General features: G+C 33.2%; 1 protein-coding gene across 5 annotated transcripts; it reads left to right on the top strand.

Moving 5' to 3' along the window:
* Positions 1-661: 661 nt before the first annotated feature.
* LOC145962482 (protein Cep78 homolog) lies at positions 662-5327 on the top strand. 5 transcript variants are annotated; one of them, XM_083083553.1, is made up of 6 exons: positions 662-2161; positions 2483-2709; positions 3413-3642; positions 3813-4000; positions 4137-4523; positions 4640-5327. In XM_083083553.1, the coding sequence occupies exons 1-6, from the start codon at positions 2108-2110 to the stop codon at positions 5123-5125; spliced, it is 1572 nt and encodes a 523-aa protein (XP_082939679.1). In that variant the 5' UTR covers positions 662-2107; the 3' UTR covers positions 5126-5327. The 5 variants fall into 5 exon arrangements, with proteins under 5 accessions (XP_082939679.1, XP_082939672.1, XP_082939690.1 ...); XM_083083546.1 differs by having other exon boundaries at positions 665-2161; positions 4637-5327; XM_083083564.1 differs by lacking the exon at positions 662-2161 and having other exon boundaries at positions 2246-2709; positions 3288-3642; positions 4637-5327.
* The last annotated feature ends 17847 nt before the right edge of the window (positions 5328-23174 follow it).

The raw sequence follows: 23174 nt of genomic DNA on the forward strand, positions 1-23174 counted from the left end.
AAGAGGAAGGAGCATAGCTAGAATTTGCGAGTAGCAAATACGAGAGATTAGGGAATTATCATTGTAAATTTAATCGTTTAACATTGTATCGTTTTACAAGGCAATTATTTAGGGCCGTTTTAAAATTTCCATGACGTAAGTTATCTTTAGCAGAGCTTATCGTAAATTTGTATATCTGTGTTTTTCTTCTTATCCATTATTTTCCACATTTGTTAATATGTTTTTTTTAGTTTATGCAGCTTGAAATGTCTAAATGAATTTATAGTAACGACTGAGAACCATATAACGATTGTGTACAATATACATATATGAGTTCCATTATTTCTATATACAATATTCCATTATTTCTATATACAATATTCATTCATGTAATATATTTATATAAATTATAAAGACAATTTTTTTTATTTTTTTATAAATATATTATTAATAAAATCTTTTTATGTATTTTTCTAAAATCTTATTTTTCTTCAATTTAAACATTTCCTTAAAATCTTGATATAAATATATATTAATTTTAAAAAATAATCTTATAAATATCTTATAAAATAATCTATAAGAAAATATTAATAAACTCATTAAATATGAGTAAAATAAAAATTAATAAATTATTTCAGTTAATTACTTTTATTTAACGTTACAATTTTTCATTTTTTAACGAGAGTTGTAGTTTTCTAAAGTTGTTAATATAGTTGATAAATAATAGATTTATTTATTTCTTGCCTTTCGGCATTGAAAGGATTTTACATAAAATGTACATTGCAGACTTTATAATATGCTTAACTTATATAATGTTGTTTCTTATTCTAAATAATTTCAATTACTTCTAGATTGTCTTTAATAATTTCTTTGGTTTTATTCTCTTTTCTTAACCTTAGAATTTTCTCCATCCAACTAATTCCTTCTCCCTTTTCTTCTAAAATTTGATTCATTCTTTTATTATTCCTCGTATCTTCTGTACAATTTGTTGCTAAATGCTTTAATGTTTCTACTTCCTTCTGACATATTCTACACAGTTTCTTGTCCTGTTCACGCCAAAATTTATTCCGGAGTTCTTCGTTTACACATCTAAATCTCGCTATGATCTTTTGAAAATCTTTCTAACCTTGTTTTCTTAAATATTCTGGTATTCCTCTCTGGTGTATAACTCTCTATATCTTATATCAGATCTAGAATCCTGAATTTTATTCTCTTGGGCCTGTTTTTGATTCTCTGCATCTCCTTCGCTTAGCTTCTGTACTACTTCGAAACTTTCCTCTCTTAATCTTTTAATTTCTATCTCGGACATTCCATTTCTTCGAAAATATATTTCTCTGTCTATTTCCCATCTGTTTTGAGCTTCCCTATTTTTCTCTATTTCCCTAAAACATTCTATCAATATCTTATTGTTCTATATCTCCCTAATTTTTTCTTCAAAACTAACAGCTCTTTTATCTGTCCCTATTCTTAAAAGTTGTCTTTTTGTTTTCTTTCCTAACAATATAACTTGGAATGTTCCAGTCTAATCCTAACGTCCATTTTATATATTTATCCTAACACTTTTCTATAGTCTCATATTCCTTCCATCCCTAAATCTCTGCTCCATGCATTAAAATACTCTTTACTAAATGATCAAACATCCAGATCCTTCTCCTAAAATCTCTGCGAATTTTCTTTGTCCTATTCCCCATCTGCTTCATGGCACACATAACTTTTTAACCGTTTCTTTAATATGTTAAAGTTGTTAATATAAATGATTGTAATTTCTATTTGGAATCCCAAAATGAGAGACTCCCAGTATATATATACATACATATTAATTATTTTTATTATAATATATTATAGAACATATATTATATTAATAAAATATTATATTTAATATTAATATTATATAATATTAATATTATATTTTTTTGATGAATCAAACTGATTGGAATTTAATGAAATGTACGAAATGAAATTTGAAACATTTCTTTGTTTGACAGTAGGCAAATGTTCGATTCTACTATATCGATTTTTTAATGTATTCAGAACGTGATTTGACATTTTCCTGAAAATATATTTCCAACGAAAATTATATGATATTAAAGTATGAAACTTGTGATCAAGTAAAATTATAAATGACATTATGCAAAATTGTAAAGAGAATAATTCTAGTGGGCTATTTGAACAAACATATAAGGTCCGTTTTTATTTTCAAAAATTTCGAATATATTATCTCTACTTTACAATTTAATACTATTTTAATCTTATCTGGAATTATTATTAGAGAATTTATTTATAATCAAATATATGTATATAAGATTTACATATATATATCTGGATAATATAAAATCTTAAAATTTTAATAGTAAAATAATATTATATAAAATAAAATAATTTATAAATATTAAATATTAAATTCGTTAAATGAGTAATATACAAATTAATAAGTCATTTCATTACCTTTATTTAATGTTGCAACTTTTTATTTTTCTGACGAAACTTGTGATTTTCGATTAAGGTATTATGTCGCGAGAAAAATGTGACGCCTTTACCAATAATATTAATGTATTTGCAAAAAAACTGTTTGCGATTTTGCGTCGAACATATAAGTTTGAAAGATTGGTCACCGCTATTGAACAGTATAATGCAAGATCGAAGCCTTTCCAAAATTTGTGTATACAGTCGATGTCACTACAAAAGGATTAAAGAAAAAGTGAACACAGAAGAGAAATTCATGAAATTATGGTAAATCGTAAAAATATATTAAATTATTGAAATCATAAACGAAAATTTTCTGTAAAAAATTTATTTTTTGATTAACAGATTGTTTTACTAAAATTTGCTTTCAAATAGAGAAATATGCAAATAGAGAAATATATCTTAAAATATGCTTTTTTGTTTAATCTAAGTAATATTTAAATTATTTTAACATGTAAAAATTCACAATTTCATAATTAATATAGTATCATAAAAAATTGGTATTTAAAATTTTTGTGATTTTAAACTTAAATCTTATTTTTCAATAAAAACATGTTGCCTTCTATTTGAAATGTAAAATAAAATTATAATGACTAAAAAAAAATAAATAAATATAATAAGCAATTTTTGAAATACATATATTCTTTTCAAAATAGTTTAATATGCTTAATAGCAATGTTTTTATAAAATTTAGTTAGTAAAACATTAAAAATTATATCTTTTTTTATCGAGCCATTTTTTTATTTCAATTTGTTTTTAAATATACGTTATGTAGAATATGTAAATATTTAAGAAATAAAATAAAAAATATTATGATTATATTTTCCGGTACTACTCCCAGTAAGTTTAAGTTTTCAGGTAACATCCAACAAAGAAACGATTGAAAGGAAGTTAAAAATAATGCCAAACGATAATACGTAAATTTACAAATGGCAAAATGGCAAATGGATTGGCATTTTCGCACGTTCAGGAAATACGCGCGAAGGGATCGACAACAACCGGTTTTGTGTACAAATTTTCCACTACGATGCTTCGTCCATTCCATTGCTGTCTGTCTTCGGAATTCGTTGATGATCACCAGTCTCGGACTGGATGGTATCCCTTTGGCAGCTAACTATCTAAGGATTCTGAGTGATGGCTTGGTAAATAATCGAAATTTGCGAAGTTTATCATTGGCCAGATGTCGAATAGGTGATACAGGTTGGTTAATGTAAATAATTTGTTATTTTTAAATTGTTAGTATATATCAATATAAGATAAATTGATTAATTAAATATTTAAAGTATAATTTTCATATATATATTTTTATAAATTAATTAAAAAGAAAAGCACGAACACAGCAATATGTATATCACTATTTTATTCCACAGGATGTTACATATTGTTAGAAAGTTTGCAATATAATTCAAATCTCCACACTTTGGATTTATCATCGTGTTGTCTCACTAATAGAAGTGTTATGTACTTGTCACTGTTTTTTAAAAAAAGGAAATCGGATTTGTTGCAAAATGTGGGGAAGGAAGTAACATTGCCTCGAGAAAATGTTCGTACAACAATGGTACGTATGAAAAGAAAAATAATGCTCTAATTGAAACAAATGTTTTTACGGATAAATTAATATTTTTAATATTTTAATAAATAAATTACTATTATAATATTTAATTTACTATTAAATAATTATATTTATATTTCAGGCGGAAGGACTACAAGTATTGATACTGGATAAAAATTACAAATTTGGCGACATTGGCTTACGACAATTAACATGTATGCTAAAAAATGATATTTGGTTGAAAACATTATGTTTGCGATATTGTGGTATTACTCAACATGGAGGAAAAATTGTGTTGAAGTTCTTGCAAACAAATACCGTACTTACACAGATTGACCTCAGAAATAATGAAGTGTCCACCGATATACTGCAAAATATTCGCAAAATCCTTAAGAAAAGGAAAAGCAAAAGAGAAAGAATAATGAAAAAAGGATTAAGTTGTGAGCATGTTCCTATGCAATATTTGATTTCAAAAACTACAGTATCTCAATGTACATTGAAAGAAAACAGATTTTCCAGAAATCAGAATGTAAGTTAAAAATGAGGAATCGCATTTTAATTAATGGTTAAAAAAGTCATGTATTATTTGCTTCATATGATATACATACATGTATATATATATATATTTCTTTTCTGTTTCAGCAGCTTCAATCGAAAATACAACACGATTGTATTTTACAAATATCACGTTCAATACATTCACAAAAGGTGAAAAGAAAAAATGATAGAAAAAGCAAATTACAAAATATAATAGAAAAAAATCATGTCAAATGGACCAACGCAGATAAATTGAAAAAACGATTGTCTTTTATGATCGAACGTAATCAGCATTTAATAACAATCTTAGAGAATAAAACTGACTTTTTAATGAAAGAAAAAGATTGTCGTTTACGTTTCGAAGAAGCGTGTCATAAAATCCAACCCCAACTCAGAAATCTTAAGAATAAAATTGCTATGCAAAATTGTATTCATTCAAATATGTGTTACGAGAAGCAAGTTTACGCAAATCTACAAAATGCATTTAATGAATTGAAAATATCCATACAGGGAAAAGTATTAAAGATGGATGAAAGAAATCCTGAAGAAAAAGCTAGTGAAAATAAAAATCAAAATATTGGTCGTTATAATTAAAGTTAAATTTAAAAAATTGTTTGTCTTCTATACCATATTGTAGAAAAATTCTCATTTCTTTAAATAAAAATGCAGTTTTAGAGATTATATTCATTTTATATAATAATTTTATATAATTATACAATTGTATGTGTAATTTAATTGTTTAATATTGGACTAAAATATAAATGTACTGTATATAAATAAATATTTATAATTGTTATCTCCTGTGTATTTATTTCGTAATATCGATTGTATTTAAGATTACGATTGGATTATATGTTTTAATTGTAATAATATATTAAAAAAGTTACGGAACAAATAAATATCTGTCTATATAATTAATATATTAAGAACTAATATGTTTTGTTTATGCAAATAAATACAACTATTTTTATTTCAAAGGAAAGAAAATGTTTAATAAAACGTTAAATATTCTGCAAAGTTTTATATTCATGTCTGCATTGTGTATATTTCTTTTCTTTATATTTTATTAAATGTAAATATATAAATGTATAAATATATAATATATATATAAAGCAAATAATAATTTTACATATAAAGAATATAAGCTAAAACAAGTAGATATTATAGATATATAAAAAAGAAAAAATTTAAAATATATTTTAGCTGAATGAAGCTTTATATTATATTTGTACATTACTTATTTACTTTATATTATATTCGTATATTCGTATATTATTTATTTACGTGTTTTTTCTATAACTTTTAATGAATATGAATATGCGAATGAAAAGTAATTTACATATAAAGAATATTAGACGTTTATGCTAAAATACATGTAAGTAACGACATCTGTTTCAGTGCTCAATAAATGTGAACTCCATCATTCTAATCAATATCGCGTAGAAAAGATATATCACCTTCAAGGTTTATTACTTAAGGTTTAGCAATTAATTCCAATGTACTTGCAGTCGATATTATACCGTCACGTTATTATTATCATTTCAAATAATCGATTTTTATTTTATTTGATTATTTTATATCACAGCAGAATATATGTACATATGTATGTATATGTATGAAGTACAGTTAAAATAGTATGTATATGTATGAAGTACAGTTAAAAAAAAGCAGCCAACCATAAATAAATTTCGTCACGATTGAATGGGCTCAATAGATCTGCAGGTAATTAAAAAACGATGACTAATAGTTTTAATTATATCAAAAATAACCAAAACACTATTTTATCAATAATGAAAAGTATATTCTATACGCCTATAGTAAGAGAACTATAAAGATAATAAAATAATGATAATATTATATTAGAAAATAAAGAGACAGAGAGAGAGAGAAAGAGAGATTAAAATTTAATGAAAAAGATATTTTATGATTTTCGTGTATTCATATGTTGTTATGTGTTAGTTAAATATATTATAAATATTTATAAATATTAAAACATTAAAAAGCAATAATTTACTACTATATATGCATAATATAAAAAGGCACATAAACGAATTAAACAAAAATAAATTTTTTCAAATTATGTAAGTCCGTAAGGCTGACTTTTAACATTATCTCATCGATGCCTAAAGTTTGACAATTAATTTCAATGTACTTACAGTTAATGGTATATCATCAAGTTGCTGTTATCATTTGAGAAAATCGATTTCTATTTGAAGCAATTCACAGCAAAATGCATGAGAATAACCGATATTTGGTAATCAAAGTGCTTAATACTAGAAAATAGCCTGAAATCAATTCGACGTTTTTCGATTCGAACTGCTATTTATATTTATTTAAACTTTGCACAAACAAATAAAAAATCGGTAAAAATATAGTGCATAGAAATTGATTTAAAAAATATTCTTTTATTTTTTAAATATTCTCCAGATAGGAAAAAAATTTAAATTGTTATTTTTAATTTAATGTTTATATTTTATAAGCCAAAGAAGTCACTTGCCACTTTTCTTGTGTGTTATACGATCAATATGGACCACTGGTAATATAGATTACAATGTACATAGACTTTGTGGATAACATAACATGCAGTTTTATATGTGATTCTCTTTTGTGATTGTTGGTTTATTAATTGAAACATAATACTGTGCTATCTACTCGTTTTATAAGTTTAATTCTTTTAAATAATGTAAGAATTGCATTGTGCAATTCATCATTTTATTTACATTAATTGATGCAGATACATTCTCTGAAAATGAGAATAGACTATATCAACAAAATTATTCTCTATAAACAAGTTTTACTGTATCTAATTTTAATTTTAGCTCGCGACTGTAATTACTATGATTAAACAAGAATCTCGATCCTTTCGTGATTTATCTTGGTAAGATAGCAAGGTTTCCTGACTTAACATTCTTCAACTACTTCGCCGGCTACTTTTCCCTCATAATCTCCGAGCGCGATCGCATAAAATTACTCCTTCCCTTCTGATTATTTTGGCACTGGCGAACAAACGCCGGAAACTTTTCGGCCTTACTGACGCGGAGCTTATGCTAATGATAGGAATTCTAATCGTGGATTATAATTGTTAATTCGTTAAATGATCCACAACTTTTGTATTTCCATTTTCCTGCACATTTCCATTTAAAACTCGTTGACTTGTTCGGTAATAGTGTTTCCCTCTTTTATATGAACCACTGTTAAATTTTACTTTATTTAATAAATTAATATTATTTTTAATTTATATATTAACATAAAATATAAAATAATCGAGTTTAAATACATATATTTTAATATATTTATAAACATTTCCCTTCTCTCCCTTTTCTCTCTTCTTTTCTCTCTCTATTTGTTAAATATATTATTAAAATGTAATTTATGTGTATATATATATATATATATATATATATATATATATATATTCTTCTTTATACAGATAGTTCCCATTAATATTTTTAAAGTGTTATAAAAGTACATAGTATGCAATATTGTAAACTAAATTGTTTCTTAAATGTTGCATTAACTAAATTGTTGCATAAATTTTGTTTTATTTTAGGCAATAGTAATTTTTGTTTTATTTTAAACAATAGAAATTGAATGAAGTCACATTGATCAAATTTTGCTGACCATTGGAGGAGAACTCACTCTCGGATAAATTCCATCCGTTGAACGTTCAGCTGTGCATGCCGGCACTCGTCGCATGGTCAGCTGCAATTAATCCGTTTTATAGATGCTGCCAATGTAAATGAACTTTCCGGTCAAATATCTGCAATGGAAAGAGAGGGAACGAAAAATGTCAGTACGATAAAAAAAGAGGGCAAACATTTAACGCTCGTAAAAAGGCCGCGGTTTTAAAACACTTCTGGATGTAAAAACCTTCCGAAAGCAATTAATAATAACCGCCCTTTGCAGTTCCCTGCCTAGCGTTAAAACGAGCTTCTCTACCTATTTGACGCGAATCATATCTCAATGAACGTATAAATGTTGCGAAAGCTGTTCATTTCATTTCACTTCATTATGATTAACTGTGATTTCCTACATAGAATGTATTCATATTCGTTGGCATTCCCTAAAAAACTAGTAGTAGTTTTTAATTTTATTATACTATTAAGAAAGAATGTTTTTATTGTTTTTTTCTTGAAATCCCACAATACAATAAATTTGATAATTTATTATACTATCATGTTGATGTACAGTTTATGTTAAAACATGCAACAAGATATTTTCGATAATATTATATATTGGAACATTTTTTTTTATTGGACGATTAATGTTTTATGAGAAGATATCAGAATTGCTTTAGCCAACGAGTTACGACTTTTCTCGGGACGCCTGGTCGAGAACGACAGGAGTTTTGTCCCAGAATGACGGAACATGGTTCACGGACAAACGTAACGTCGTGTCGAGATATCGGAGGAAGCTCCCGTCGACCTGCAGGCCTTTCCCATCGCCTTTTCCTCGTTGCCGGCGACCTTAGATCCTGGTGATGGATGAGAGAACGCAGACTTTGCCGACAGTGCAATACCCGGACCAGAGTAAGGAGAAGACGTGGACGCAACACGTGCAATCCGAAACGTATATACGTTTTCACCTCGCGATATTGCTGCCGGAAGAAACGAGATAGCGGCAGGTAATACGCATGACTGAAAAGAAAAAATTGTAAATACGTGCAAACGTAAGATTTTATTCGGAATTTTTCTTAACATGAGAAAAAGAAGATCCCATCGTAATCGTTTCTCAAAGACGGAAAATGTTGGAAGTTAAAAAAGCATTTATTATTTGAAGTTAAAAAAACATTTTGTTATTTAAATTTGTGTTTTGCAGAATTGACACTTAGAAATGCAAAAATTTTATTTCATATCCGTGATGTAAAGATATAATAATCTGACACATGTGTGTTGTTGTTTACATTACTCACAATTATGTTAAAATTTAATTCAAAATATGGAGAAAATTGTATTTTTTTCTCACAATACTATTATTATCTACTATTATCAGAAAGGTATCTCTTCTCTCGCATTGATCATTCGCAGAAATGAAACCAAACCCCGATTCTCACTGGATTGCTTCACGAATATCGCAAGACGCAAAATAGAGGCTCTATCGGTCTCGTCTCTCTACGTCTGTTTATTCTCAATTTACCGCGTCGAGGTGGAAATCGTGGCACGAGTTTACCGTGCAATTTTCGATCTTTTTCTCCACTCGTCGTCTCACCATCCCGCCACATCCCGTTGGCGCCCACCTCTCCTCTCTTCTCCACTCCCGTCGTAACAGCCTGCAGCAATACTTCCGTTCGTCACCCTCCATTATTTACCACTTCGAAACGTCGAAGATGCTTCTTTCCACTCTGGTGCGCGAAAAATTTCATCCGCAGTCTCTCCAACCCCTCTCGGCGCTTGGTTTATGAAATTCGGTGACGATCTTAAATTGCTACATCGCTCGAGTATCTTGTTGGTAACTTGCGCTGCGAATTAAATTGTAAGCATCGTGAGATTTAATCGATTTCATTTAACTGACAAGAATAGATGATTTTATTACATACATATAGAGGAAATATTTTTATTGTTATTAAATGCTATGTGATATATATATTTGAATAAAAAGAATATATTTCTTCAAGAAAACTGCAACTTACATATCTTAAATTCCTCAAAATAACAAAGAGAATCTTATTATAAACATGTCATAAAATAATTCTTATCTTTAATTATTGTGAACATTGCCATTCGTCCTAAATTCACAGAGGTCTGTCTATTCTGTGAGCACCCCTTCACGCGCACGCTAAAGTCTCCAGAATCTCCCTCAGGATATAACCTGTGTAGTTCAACAAGATAAGGATCGTGGGAAGACGAGGAAAATATGCCGTCCCACGTGCAACGTCGATAGCGAAACGACGGTCGCAACCTCCGACCCCGTCGAAATGAGGGTGAAGAGAAAGCAATGGCTGGAAGAGAGAGAGAGAGAGAGAGAGAGAGAGAGAAGGATTAAAAGCGGGGGAGAAAGAGGGGAGAGCGCTTTGTCGCGCTGCTGCGCTCACATGTCGAAGTTATGAAAATTAATAAGAAAAATTGCCCATAAATTCGATGTCTCCTTCGCGGGCGCGCATCCCGGTACGGCAATAAAATTAGAATTATGTTGCGATGGCTCGCGCACGCCATCCCCTTTTCGTACCCAGACAACTCGGATCGACGTGGCGGGGCGAGGCGAATGCCGACAGCCAAGGGTTGATGGCGTTTGTTAGCGACGCCGGAATGTGTCCTCCCCGGTTCTTAACGTATGAGTTATCCGCCAAGATTACATCCATGCCTTACATCCAGCCTTCCCACTGAGTAGAGGAACCTATGGTTATTAAATTCTAGGGCCCCCTCCGCTCTTCGTGCCTCCTCGTCGATTTTGTGCACGGCGGTTGACTTATCACCGTAACGATGTTATGGAGAAAGAAGGTGAGTTTCGTCGGCGCGAGTGATCCGCGGGGAAGATCGGTGCGAGGGGTGTTACGAGATGCACAAGAATTTTTATGAATCTTTTTCATCGCGCTATAACTCGAGTTTCTTTAAAAAAAGATGAATAGAATGCGCGATGTGGCTCGATCGCGAAGTAAAGAGAAACAAAGTTCTTTCTTTAGGTTATTTAAGGAGATGCAAATTTCTCTTTCTTTCCTTGTCTTTGGTTTATTTTTAATTCGGATCTTTTCTACAGCTACTAGTTGGTTTCTACTCTTGCATTTCGAGTTTGATGAAGCATTGCATCATTAAATACATAAGGAAGAGATAGCTACATTAAAATTAATTTTCAGTAACATAATAATTATTAAAAGATAACTGCTTATTTAATAAAATTAAATTCATCATATTAAACTTTATAAAAAACTTCAATAGAAGCGAATAATTTTATTATTAAGTTTTTAATTATGGTATTATATGACTCCGTTGTCATGTTTTTAAGATTTTATAGATAATTAAATTAATAAACGTCATAAATGTGAAGATAATATTTGTAGAAATGTCAAATAAAAATCATTAAAAATTTCATTACGAATAATTTATTTTTCGTAACGATTTAATTTACAGAAAGTCAGTTAAAAGTTATATTTGCATCTCTCGTGTTCCATTTTTTTTTCTTTTTTTAATAATATCCTATTTACGTAACTTTTCTCTATAATTATGCCATTTTTTTTTGTATATAACATCGGTAAACATTTTTCAAAATTATTTTTCATTCTGTTTATTAACATGTATTTCTTGGTATTTTTTAAATTAACTTAACTCTTTACAACTTATAATACAACGTGCACATATATAAAATCTTATATAACTCGTGTATAAAATAAAATCTTGTACAACTTATGTATAATTTAAGTATAACATTAGTATTATATTATCCTCTTGTTGTTTCTTACTACGAATATCTTTTTATATTTATGGAGTAATTTCTGCTTAGAGTTATTTAGTAAAAGAGCTATTAACAGCCTCGAGATAAAGATACAAGTCTATCTATCTATCTATCACTATTGATTTATATGTACTTACATCTACGTACCCTTTTCTGACTGTGGAATCTCATTCTAGATAGGAATCATATGAGCGTCGGTGTCGTCGACGACAAAAATACGTACGTCAATCAGGGAGCAACCACGTTGCACATGCAGCGACCACATCTCTATCGTCGTATATGTATATACACGTGCAATAATAGCGCACGGCGGACACATCGGCTGGTTAAATCGATGACGACCTGCCAATCGTGGAACGGCAATTTAGCCGCGAAACGAGGAACGAGTCAGTTGCCTGCAACCGCGAATAATCTCGACCGTAGATTCTCTGCGATCTACTACGGCTTGTATCCATCTGCGCCGCGACGATAATCGAAAATCGCCGTTCGATCGACGAAGCTTTATTTCATGGAAAACATCATGCCCCGCTCTTCTCCCCGATTGTTATTTCGCGTATACAGGCAAATCTATTATCTTGACTATCGAAACAACTCGCGCTTCATATCGGCGCGATTGAAGCAGCGCGATTATCATGAAATCGCGTTTAATCTGCTTTTTTTTAACCTTAATTTTAATAAAACATGTATGCTTTTTACAAGATTTCACTATTGAAATACATGCTGGTTAGTTTCCATAGTCTGTAACAAAGCAAAATGAAAAAAATTAGAGAAAATGGAAGAAAAATATTTTTGTTGAAAGAATAAAAATTTTCGCTACGAAGATTGTGTTTTCCCCATAGAAATTACATCTCGCGGGAGCGCAGGAATTTCTTTGCAGACGGATATAACTGTGTCGATTAAAAGGAAGCTGTTTGTACGAAGGGTGGCAGTTACCGTTTTAAGGGAAAATGTCGGAGGTTTAGAAGTAATGAGACTTTAAGAAGCTTACCTTGATGACGATGTCGACGCTGCGAAAAAGAGAGTGAAATGTTCAGAAAGAGGCATCGTTTCGCTTCCTTCCCTTGTGTATTAATAATGTGAGGGCAAGGAAAAACGTCCGAAAGATAGTCTTCTCTCCATCGAGCAATTCCCGGGGGGCAAAGTTCTCGAGGTATCTTCTCATTTCCGACTCGGATTATCCGCCAAAATAAACGTTTTACCTTGCACATTATGGATCATCCTTCAATGACAGCTCACGACGATTAAAATTGAACGTAGAAGATAAAGCTCGCAATTATGAAGTGCTCTCTCCCTTAATATATCATTTATAATCTTTTTTAACAGGACCGGAAATTAACAATGAATTCTATAGATGTGATTCTGTTTTTAATCTTTTCCAATCCAGTAAATTAATTCGAATTACTCTTTATATTTTTATTCTTACTTTTTAATTAAAAGATTACATATGTAAATTTTATATAATAAAATAAATATCTGAATTCAGGCATTTATTAAGGAACAGAGACGAGTCAGATATCTTATGATTTTGCATCTTTCTTTTCCAGGCATGTTTCGTGATACGATGTGTCAAGAAGTCTACATTTTTCATATGCGAGAGAAATCGATATATTTGTATTCGACGTATGCATATGGCGGTGACGTTAAATGCACGACAAACATAACATCAGGCGATAAAGTTGTTCATCGGTAACGCATTCTCTCTCGCGTATCATTAGTCGCATTAATGTTTTTTTCCCATGTTGTTTACACGCATAAATCGCTCGCTCGTTTCAGGACGTGTTTGCGAAATAAAAAGGGCGGCAGCGCAAAAAAAAGGGAGAGAGAGAGAGACCGGAAGTTGTTTGCTCCCGATCGTTTATAGAATGCGATATATGCAGGCGGAGCCGCCGGAAAATCAGCTCTTTGTCGGCATATCGGGTTTCCGCCGGTAAAAGCACCAAATTCGGCACCGATTCCGCTTTGAGGTACAGGTGCGGCAATGACGTTTAATAAATTCGCCGAGAAATTAACGCGCGCGCTGCCCCGTAGCGTCAGCGGCGCACCACGGCTGCTGTTTTCCCTGTCCCCATTTTCCTTCGGGGTTTGACAGGCAAATTAAATTCGACAGGACGCGACGCGCTTTTCCTCGCGCTTTTGATAAGGCAGCCGATAAAGCCGACAAATTGATTCAACGAAGCCAAAAAAAAGACCAGTATATTTTTTCCTCGCGTTTCGCGTGCTAATTAAAGAGGAATTTTTGCGCGAAATGTATCTACCGTGAAAAATATTCGCATCGCAAGCTGGACGCTCGAAACGTGAGAGTTTCCTAAATAATAAATTACATTGTGGACTTAATTCAAGATACTTAACAAGATTCACGAGCTTACGTGATAATTTCTGCACGTAGCAAAAATACTTTTGCTAAGAGCTTTAATCCCCAGACGCGGACATACATTTTACATATTCGCCTACATCGTCCGAGTTTCATCACTCGTCGCTTCTTTCGTTAAGGCTTTTAAAAAGCCCCGTAATGCGCGCGTATTATTCCACGCTGTGTATCCCCGAGCTCTCGCATTCTGGTCGAGGATCCGACCGATGCGGAGAAAATCGCTTAGCGACCGCGCGTTCTCAATTTTCCCAAGCAGCAGCCATCTCGGGAAAGAGCACTCGGACACCGATAACAAATTCGTTTGCGAGCTACCGCCGCGCATATAACGATTATTCAAATCGTTACCTCCGTGAAACGTCAGGAGCATCGCGGTATTGAAGGATTTCCGGCGTGCTGTCCGGGCAAACGTGATGGTTCGGGCGACGAGGAAGGTGGAACTCGGAGGAAGATGCGATCTACCCCATTCCTGAACATCAGCCGATCTGCGGTAGGCGACCCAGGCCATTAGGCAAAGCCTATTGCCGTCCTCTTCCGTCGCCCTGTCTTCTCTCTCTTTATCTCTTCTCCGCGCGTCGTGTCGACGCGTTAACTGAAAAGGGTGAAGCACGTGTTTCCCGCGGGATGCTTTTTGCAACCCTACTCCGACGGCGGGAGAGGTCGCCTGCTAAGTCCGCCGCCGCAATCCGCGGCACGTGCGTTTCAAGACTCATCCCCCTTTCTTGACGCTCGTCGTCGTCGTTTTCGTCAGGGCCCGCAGGTCGGAGCCGTTTATTCCCGCTTCTCCCTTTTCTCATGGTTCATTTACTCGTCTCTCGTTTCACTCGACTCTCCTTTTGCATAGATAGTTTCGATATCGACGTTGGCGTGCCCGGATCGAAGGATTTGGAGCGCGCTCTCAAGTAATTTGCGGCGCTCCAAGGTGCGCGCGGCCGGTTCGTGCTCCCGCTTTAATACCTCTGGTGTGCGTACGGCTCGCCCTATGCATTATGAAGGTGCGCCGGTGCGCGAGCTTCGCGAGAGATCTCTACTGTGGTTGAGAAACGAGAGGTTCTCTGGAGTAAAGCGTGCGAGTCAATTTTCCGCGGAATTTTTAAGCACGCAGGAATAAAGATTGGAAGTTTGATTAGACTGAATCAGATTGAATTTATAGTATTCCAAAGCTAGTATATTTTCGAAAAAATATAAAAATTAAAATGATATAAAATTACATGAGCGATTATAAACTAAGAGCGATTTATTTGATCAAACGTAATCAATCTTAATCAACGATTAATTTAATCAACGATTAATCCAATCAATTGCCTATAATTAGATAGAATTGTCTGTAATTAAATTTTTTATAAAAATAATTATGTAATTCAATTATATAATCATTATTAATTTAATTTTTTTATATGTCATGCAGTAAAAAATAATAATTTTATCCACATTGAAAATCAAAATACTGATGGATGTTATTTGATAAATTAATTAAATTAACAATCAAAATTTAATACTAAAATAGAAGTGATTCTAAGACGATTATTAAAGTTATTAAATTAGATGAAAATAATTGACGTTAGTCGAACGCAAGAAATAGTTATGGGAATTACAGGTCAGACAGTATTGGCCGTTCTAATTGAATCTCGTTTCGAGTGTCCGACTCGTTACGTAGGTCGCTTGCAATAGTCTACTTTTTTGTTATTCATGGCGAACATTTTCGAGAAGGGCGCGCCCGTCCGGACTCAATCCCGTTCAAATTTCCGGTCTCGAGGCGCCTAAAGGAATTAGCATTCGATCTCGTCATATATAGTGGAATACCTCGTGGAAGCTGACGGAAAATTCTCCTCGTCGCTTCTCTCCCATCGGGACATAATGGCGATATCTCCCATACGCGTATTAATTAAATAGCGACATCGGAGAAGGAAAAAAAAGAAATTCTAAATGCCCATAACGTGATATAATCTTATAGCTCCGAGGCGGCTCGCATTTGATCTCGACGGATTTACGAGATTATGTTGGATTATTAAACAGACAAGAGAGAGAAGACAAAGTAATAGATATAAAACGAGTTTCATGATTGCATTGATTTGCCATAAAACAGCTTCTCCGTGTATCGATTATTTATATAAATATATGTATATTTAAAATGAGATATAAATCAATTTATCAGACGCAAATAATATTAAACCTATATTAAATTTCCACACGCAAAAGTTTTTATATAATATTGAACAAAACGCAATCAACTGATTTTACCATTGTATTCTGTTAATAATTGGATATTAAATTAATATCTTTGAAATTCATTAATACATTTTTGTTAATTTGTCGAAATTGAAAAAATTAGGAAAAGTAAAAATGTCGATTAAAGCGAATCATAAAAAATTTAACTTTAAAAAAAATTATATTAATATATATAAATGTTTAAATAAAATAAGTATTATATATAAATAAATAAACAAATATATATATATATATATATATATATATATATGTATATTTATAAGAATCTATGATAACAGTATAAGCAATTATAATGCAAATAATAAAATATACAAAAATCTTACAATTAGTATTTCCATATCATATAACTATACTTAATTCTTTATAACTTTTTATTCTACAAATTGTTTTTAAGTCAAGCAGTTCGACGCCCTTCGATCGATCATCCTTGCCATTCTTTTTTTTTCATGTAAAGCACGTTTAATTTCTCTTATTAGTTTCAGGACGCGGCGCAAATTACGAACGAGTTGGCGTGATTCGACGGCATAATCCGCGGAATCGAAAGGTGGTGGGCGGCCTTGCGTAATGATAGCAGGTGAGATAATGGCACGGTCCGTAGGTCTGGCGTTAGGTAATAATGTTGCCCTATCAGACATCGATTAGGCCCTTTAAAGTACCAGCAATCGAGCATCGCCGGCTGAGCCGAGGGTGAACCGGCTGCCCCCTCATTAATCCGATTGCGCAAATTGAGAAATGATTATCGTGCAATCCGTAAGAAATCTTCGATTCTTCGTTCATTTCCGATTAATAACATTGTATGCTCTTTCATATTTCTAATGTCTTTAGAGAGAAATGATCAAGAATAAATTATATGATATCTATAAACGAGAAAGAGAAACAGAGAGAAAAAACAAATGTTATAATTAAAAAAGAATTACTTTTTAAAAATAAATTTTTTAAAAAGCTAGAATTTTTGTAGAAGAAAAAATATATAGATTTTCTATCTCTCTCTTTCTCTTGTTAGATATGTATAACATTTTTATCCATATTTTTCAGCAACATGTTCGAATAAGGATCCACTAGGGATTTCTCAAAATCTGTCTAAAGTGTGCTTTCGCTAGCTAAAGATCTTTGGTTCACTTTTTGGATCGATAAGATCTCAAACTCTCATTTCCCACGTGACAAGCGATGACTGTTACCAGGTACAACCCGTAATCTTTGGTTCCGATTACTCAAATTTATCGTTCGCTAACACATCGACGCGGCTTAAGCAGAAGCCTGTTGACGTAAAGTGGGTCTTAAATATTTCAACCATACCTATCGAGCCTGACTACTTACCATCTCCGACCTGGGAAACTTCTGTTTCATGGAAACGCAACGTTAGTCGAGCTTTCCAAAGTTATATCCCTATCGAGGGAGCTAATTTCGTCGCTCCCATCTGCGAGCTTTTCCCGCATATGACGAATTCTTTGCTCTTCCGATAGGAATAGAATATTTCAACCCCTGCTTCGAGCAGTTTTTTTTTTTTACAAACGGGCTGAATAGCTTTGAAATCAAGGAGATGCATTTTGTATGAATCTTCACGGTGATGGAAATTTTCAAGAAGAGTGTGCTAGAGTGTGCAATAAAACTTTCTTATGATGGAAAAAATTTAAAAGACGCTGCGGCTCGAAGCGCGAAGAATTAACTTGGCAATTCGCGTCGCGCGCGGAAACTTCCGTTTTACAACTGTTGCATTTGACCGTCGGATAATTTTCTTTCTCGCGCGCGAACGCAGGTTCGTGTTTCCCGTGTATTAATGTAAATGAGCTATGAACGCCCATTCAGTGTACGTCGGTCGCACGAAACATGACGGTGAGTCGGTTTGGAAGGGTGGCTAGCAGGGCGATAGTAGTGAATATGCTGTTGAATAGATCGACGATGGAGATAAAGGTGAAACTGTTGCCCGACATCGAATAACGGTGAAACGGTATAATTAATGAAAGCTAATCCTGTTGGAATCATAATTAATCCGATTCTCCTGTCGTCAAGCGAGCAGTCGAAGAATAGAATGGAGCAGCTACATTGGAATTCTCATTTGCTTGCCATTATTAAGTACGTGTGACACTTTGAGATTCTTTGTAAATGTCTTAAGAGCGGCTGGCATGATGATGGAATGGATAAGTTGAACGTAGTTACGTAAGCGGGAGCGAACTCTAAAATTATCGATGACAGTTTATATAAGAGGATATCGATCGGCAATAAATTTCTACTTCAACATCTAACAAATGTAAAAACAGAAAATTTTGTTTTCCTTAATAGTTTCAACAATTTCAATCAATTAAATATACATTTCACTACATATAAACTAGATATATAATATTACTAGTAACATTCTTGTTAAAAAAAAGGGACAAAAATAAACTTGTTAATTTTCTTGCATCAAATTATTTTATTAATAATTCAGTGACATATATAATCGCTGAAAAAGGGAAAGGAATGCCGCATTTAGCATCCCTTGAGAATTATTCGTTTCGCCGTAATACGCCGGGACACGTCGCGCGCGAACTGTTTGAAACCGCCGCCGGAAAAACTGCGAAAAGCGACGGAAACGGCAAGAAACAAAAGTGCACGACACAATGCGAGCCGGCGGGGTGTCCGCCCCCAAGGTGCATATGTTGCACGCACAACTCCCGCGGGAGGGATGGGGGCTCAGATTGAAATGCGAGGGAACGAAATGACATAGACGGCGGGGGCGGTCATTGCGAGTTATGAATTAACTGTCACCGCGTCTTTGATTTGTGACGCCTGTGCCGCTTCCGTCGCATAGAGAGAGCTGCTCTCTTTCCCTCTATTCTTCTCCCTACATTTTCCGGCTGGTGTGACGTATTCCTCTTCCTCTTTTTCTTCCAAGGCGATTCCTCTCTTTTCGGAAGTCGTTCACTTTTTCTTGCTCCTCCTGTGATTTGCTTCCGTTTGATTGATTGTGCTCGATTACAGAACGAACGGCACTTCCATCACTATTTTTCTCTTTTTTTTTCTATGACAACGAATTTCGTTTCTATTAATGTTTCTTTCTCTATTATTCTCTCTTTTTATCTTTCTCTCTTTGCTCTCGTTGCTTGTTCCCCTGTCGTAACGACAATGCTAATAATGGTATTGATGTTTACAGACTTGTCATTATTTCCTCCTTGGTTTTTGTACCTTCAATTTGTTGATCTTTTGTTGGAAAATTAACGATTCGACATGACGTCTGATAGAAGAATTATCCAAATCCATCAGTTATCGTATACGATGCAGATATATAATAGAAATTTTTCAATCTGCAAAAGTGCCAGTGATCGCTGCAATCAATAAGCAAATGCTGCTACAGTACATGGTTGTTCTATAATTAATTTTTATTTCTCGATTAAAATGTGTGTTTGAATCGCATGCGATCCCCGATGTTCGAGTACAAATATAATATACAAATAAAGTCGGAAAATATAAATAGTACAGTGACTCAAATGATTATTAGAATTTTGAGAATAAAAAGATATACATATAAAAGAGAAAAGTAAAAAAATAAGCACATATTTAAATAAGTAATTAGCATTTTAGATATCGTGCGAATAAAATCTTTTTTTATATCGATGGCAATTCATGAGTTCTTTTTATGCCACGACTTGTATACAAATGTCAGGAAGCGATATACATGAGAAAGCAAGAAGGCATGATTGATAATCCTATGGTACACGCTTCGCGCGAAGTTTAGACTTTATCAGCAAACTTATCACCGAAGGCGCGACTTGCCGCTTCTTCTAGCCCATCCGGCCGCGTCTTCGCCGTCAACCTGCGAAACATCCGTCTCTTTCTCTTCTTCCGTTCTAATTAATTTAGTTAATTACCCGGAGAGCTTAAAACCGCGCCGATGAAAATACCAAACGCACCGCTAATTTCTCGCCAACAAAACGTTGCTAGATACGTTGATCGTGCAAGTGCATTGAGAACAATACAGGTGTCTTAAAAATTTTAAATTTATTTCCTACCGTATTATCGCACGCATGAAGAATGAACATCGTTTTTTCATTATCTAAAATTTACTAAAATGTAAAAAACGACGATCATCCTTCAATTTTACTAATGGAGATGACTCTTTAATGGAAAGTAATATCTCTCATTTTGACTGTTCTCAATATCTTCTTCGTGAACATAGACACATACACATAGAGGGGAAATTCTGTAATATACGCTTGAATGATTAAGAATATGTAGATTCCCGTTAATCGATTTAAAGCTGATGCGTTTTATTAATTCAAGATCGATAATTTCAATTTAATAATTTTGCAAATGGTGATTAATGTTGCAATAATGTACTCTGAATATCTTATAATAAGATTTGTAACTGTCAAATCAAATTTTAAGACATTCGAGAGTATGGATTGTTTAAAAAAATTTCCTTTTTTCTAAATAAAAATGAAATTATCTTTATGCAATGTCCAATTAATAAAAGTTTCATATTTTCTCTTACAAATTTTATCATATTAATATTAATCGAAGATTTTAATAATTACGTAACAATTAAAATTATAGCTTTTATTGTATTATTTTTATTTATTTAATTTATTCTGCGTATACGTGTACATTTTTTCTTGTACATTTAAAATTTGCGTCGTGCAAAAAATTGTACAAAAAAACGCAGCGTTTAATTCTATCTATTGTTTTTTCGCAAAATTCTCTGTTTTTAAAAGAAACACATGAACAGAAGAGAACTGCAATTCGGAAGTGAAAGCTCCTACCTTGCTCGTTTAATGTTAATTACATGGCTCATAGTAAAGCTATAACAGGCGGACTATGGGGAGAAGGAAAAGAGACACTTTCAAGATAATTCGATGCAATTTGTCCTGCAACCTCTGAAGGCAGTTTGGCTGAAAAGGGATAAAGGCTACTTTCTGCACTCGACGATTATCGAGCGGTTTTAATAATTAATTTCATAACGACGTCGTTAAAGTTCCGCTCGTTAATGTTTAAAGATCAGTTTAATCTTGCGACCCTTCTAAAGTTTCGCGCGCAATCTCGACGTACGTCTCGCTTCTTCGACCCTCTTTTAAAAATCCGTTGCTATTTATGGAAAATAATTGATATTATGTTACAATCAATCTCTCTTTAAATTTTCATTTACTCGCAAATTTTCATAATGTCGGCACCATAATCCCGAATATTGTTACATATATGCAGTCTTTTTCCGAACAAATATATCGACGATTCTTCTAGTTTGAATAAAATTGTGAGGTGCGATAAAATATCCTGAAATTTTATTTTTGTCCGCTCCAATTTGTTTCGCATGATATTTCTCTCGATTTTGCGCTATCGAAATATTATATTCGATTCTTCCGATACGTTCTTATTATATTTTTACTTTTATCATAATATGGCGGGGTAATTGTGTGTGTGAATGAAACCGCTGTCAAAATTTTCCCTACAATTCGTCTCGTTATAGCGATCACGAGGCGTGCAGTGAAATTTGCATCTAATTTTCTCAGCGGTCACATTTCAACGACTTCGCGGAACCCAAATTCTGGTGAACGGTAACCGGAAATCGATGCTCTCTCGCAGACACGTGCCACGCGAGGAATACGACGCCGTTCAAGACGACGTCGGCAAGTTAGCCCCTACTTGGGGCTAAACGGAGTAGGAAGAACTTTCTCTCTCTCTCTCTCTCTCTCTCTCTCTCTCTCTCTCTCTCTCTCTCTCTCTCTCACTCTCCATCTGTCTCTCTTTCTCTCTTTAACGAAAGGAAGGTACAAGCATAGTAGGGGGAAATAATGCGAGTGCTGCTGGAGAGCGGTGCCCGACAAAATTACAATTTAGGGGATGTAATTCCGCCTCGGAGAAATGGCCTTCACATACCGCGCAACGGGGACGAGGACGGAGAGTTAGATGAGGAGGGGAGGAGGAGGAGGAGGACAAGTAGGTAGAGAGGAGGGACGGCTATGCTGGAGGTGGGAGAGATTTATCAACAGCTCGTTCCGCACTAACTAGACGCCGGAAACTCGAAAGATATTGCATCAGCGAGGCGATGATAGCGCCACGACGACTGGCATTAAATTGCATCCGGCCGTTGCAGGAATTTAGCCGCCATTACGGCGTTCCCTCGTCTACTCCCCGCCGCGTGTACGCTTTCCTGCCACTTTCCGCACGCCTCTTTCACACACGATGATGGGGGTGTAAAGTCCAGGTGTTCTGAGAACGTTAGTCGCGAGTGTTAACCTGCTTCTCTGTTGTTGTAAAGATATTAATAAATGTTATGATAAATCATAATAATAATCTTCTAGATCATAATTGTACTTTAATTGGTATTGCTCTATTAAATTAATTTTGGAATATTCATAAGACATTTAGAATTCAATATTTTTAAAGAATTTTTACAAAATATTTAAAAAAATATATATTAGATAACATTATTAAAGTATTTATAAAACATTACATAGTGTTTGAACAAAATAAATATTAATGATAAAAAAATCAATATTTTAAAATGTGTTTTAAGCTAATGTTTTTTGAGCGCAAGTAAATGTTTGCTGAATAAGAGAAACTCAAAGCACAATCTTTTATTTTTCGGTCATTAAGAATATAGATTGTATAAAATTAGAGTTTTTTTTTCATCAAAATCGCCAAAAAATGAATAAATTAATCTCTCTTTCATACGTCTTGGCAAACCTACTT

This window comes from Camponotus vicinus, unplaced genomic scaffold (genome assembly GCF_025532165.1).
Source record: "Camponotus vicinus isolate PSW18456_S1 unplaced genomic scaffold, iyCamVici1.0 SCAF_1, whole genome shotgun sequence".
In the NCBI taxonomy this organism is placed as follows: Eukaryota; Metazoa; Arthropoda; class Insecta; order Hymenoptera; family Formicidae; genus Camponotus; species Camponotus vicinus.

What these genes read in the sequence shown, in the direction of transcription:
- LOC145962482 (XM_083083546.1), top strand. Translation starts at nt 2,108, where the DNA reads ATGCAAAATTGTAAAGAGAATAATTCTAGTGGGCTATTTGAACAAACA. An exon ending in TATTTGAACAAACATATAAG is followed by an intron (nt 2,162 to 2,482) that starts GTCCGTTTTTAT and finishes TTTTCGATTAAG; the next exon opens with GTATTATGTCGCGAGAAAAA. An exon ending in GATTTTCCAGAAATCAGAAT is followed by an intron (nt 4,524 to 4,636) that starts GTAAGTTAAAAA and finishes TTTCTGTTTCAG; the next exon opens with CAGCTTCAATCGAAAATACA.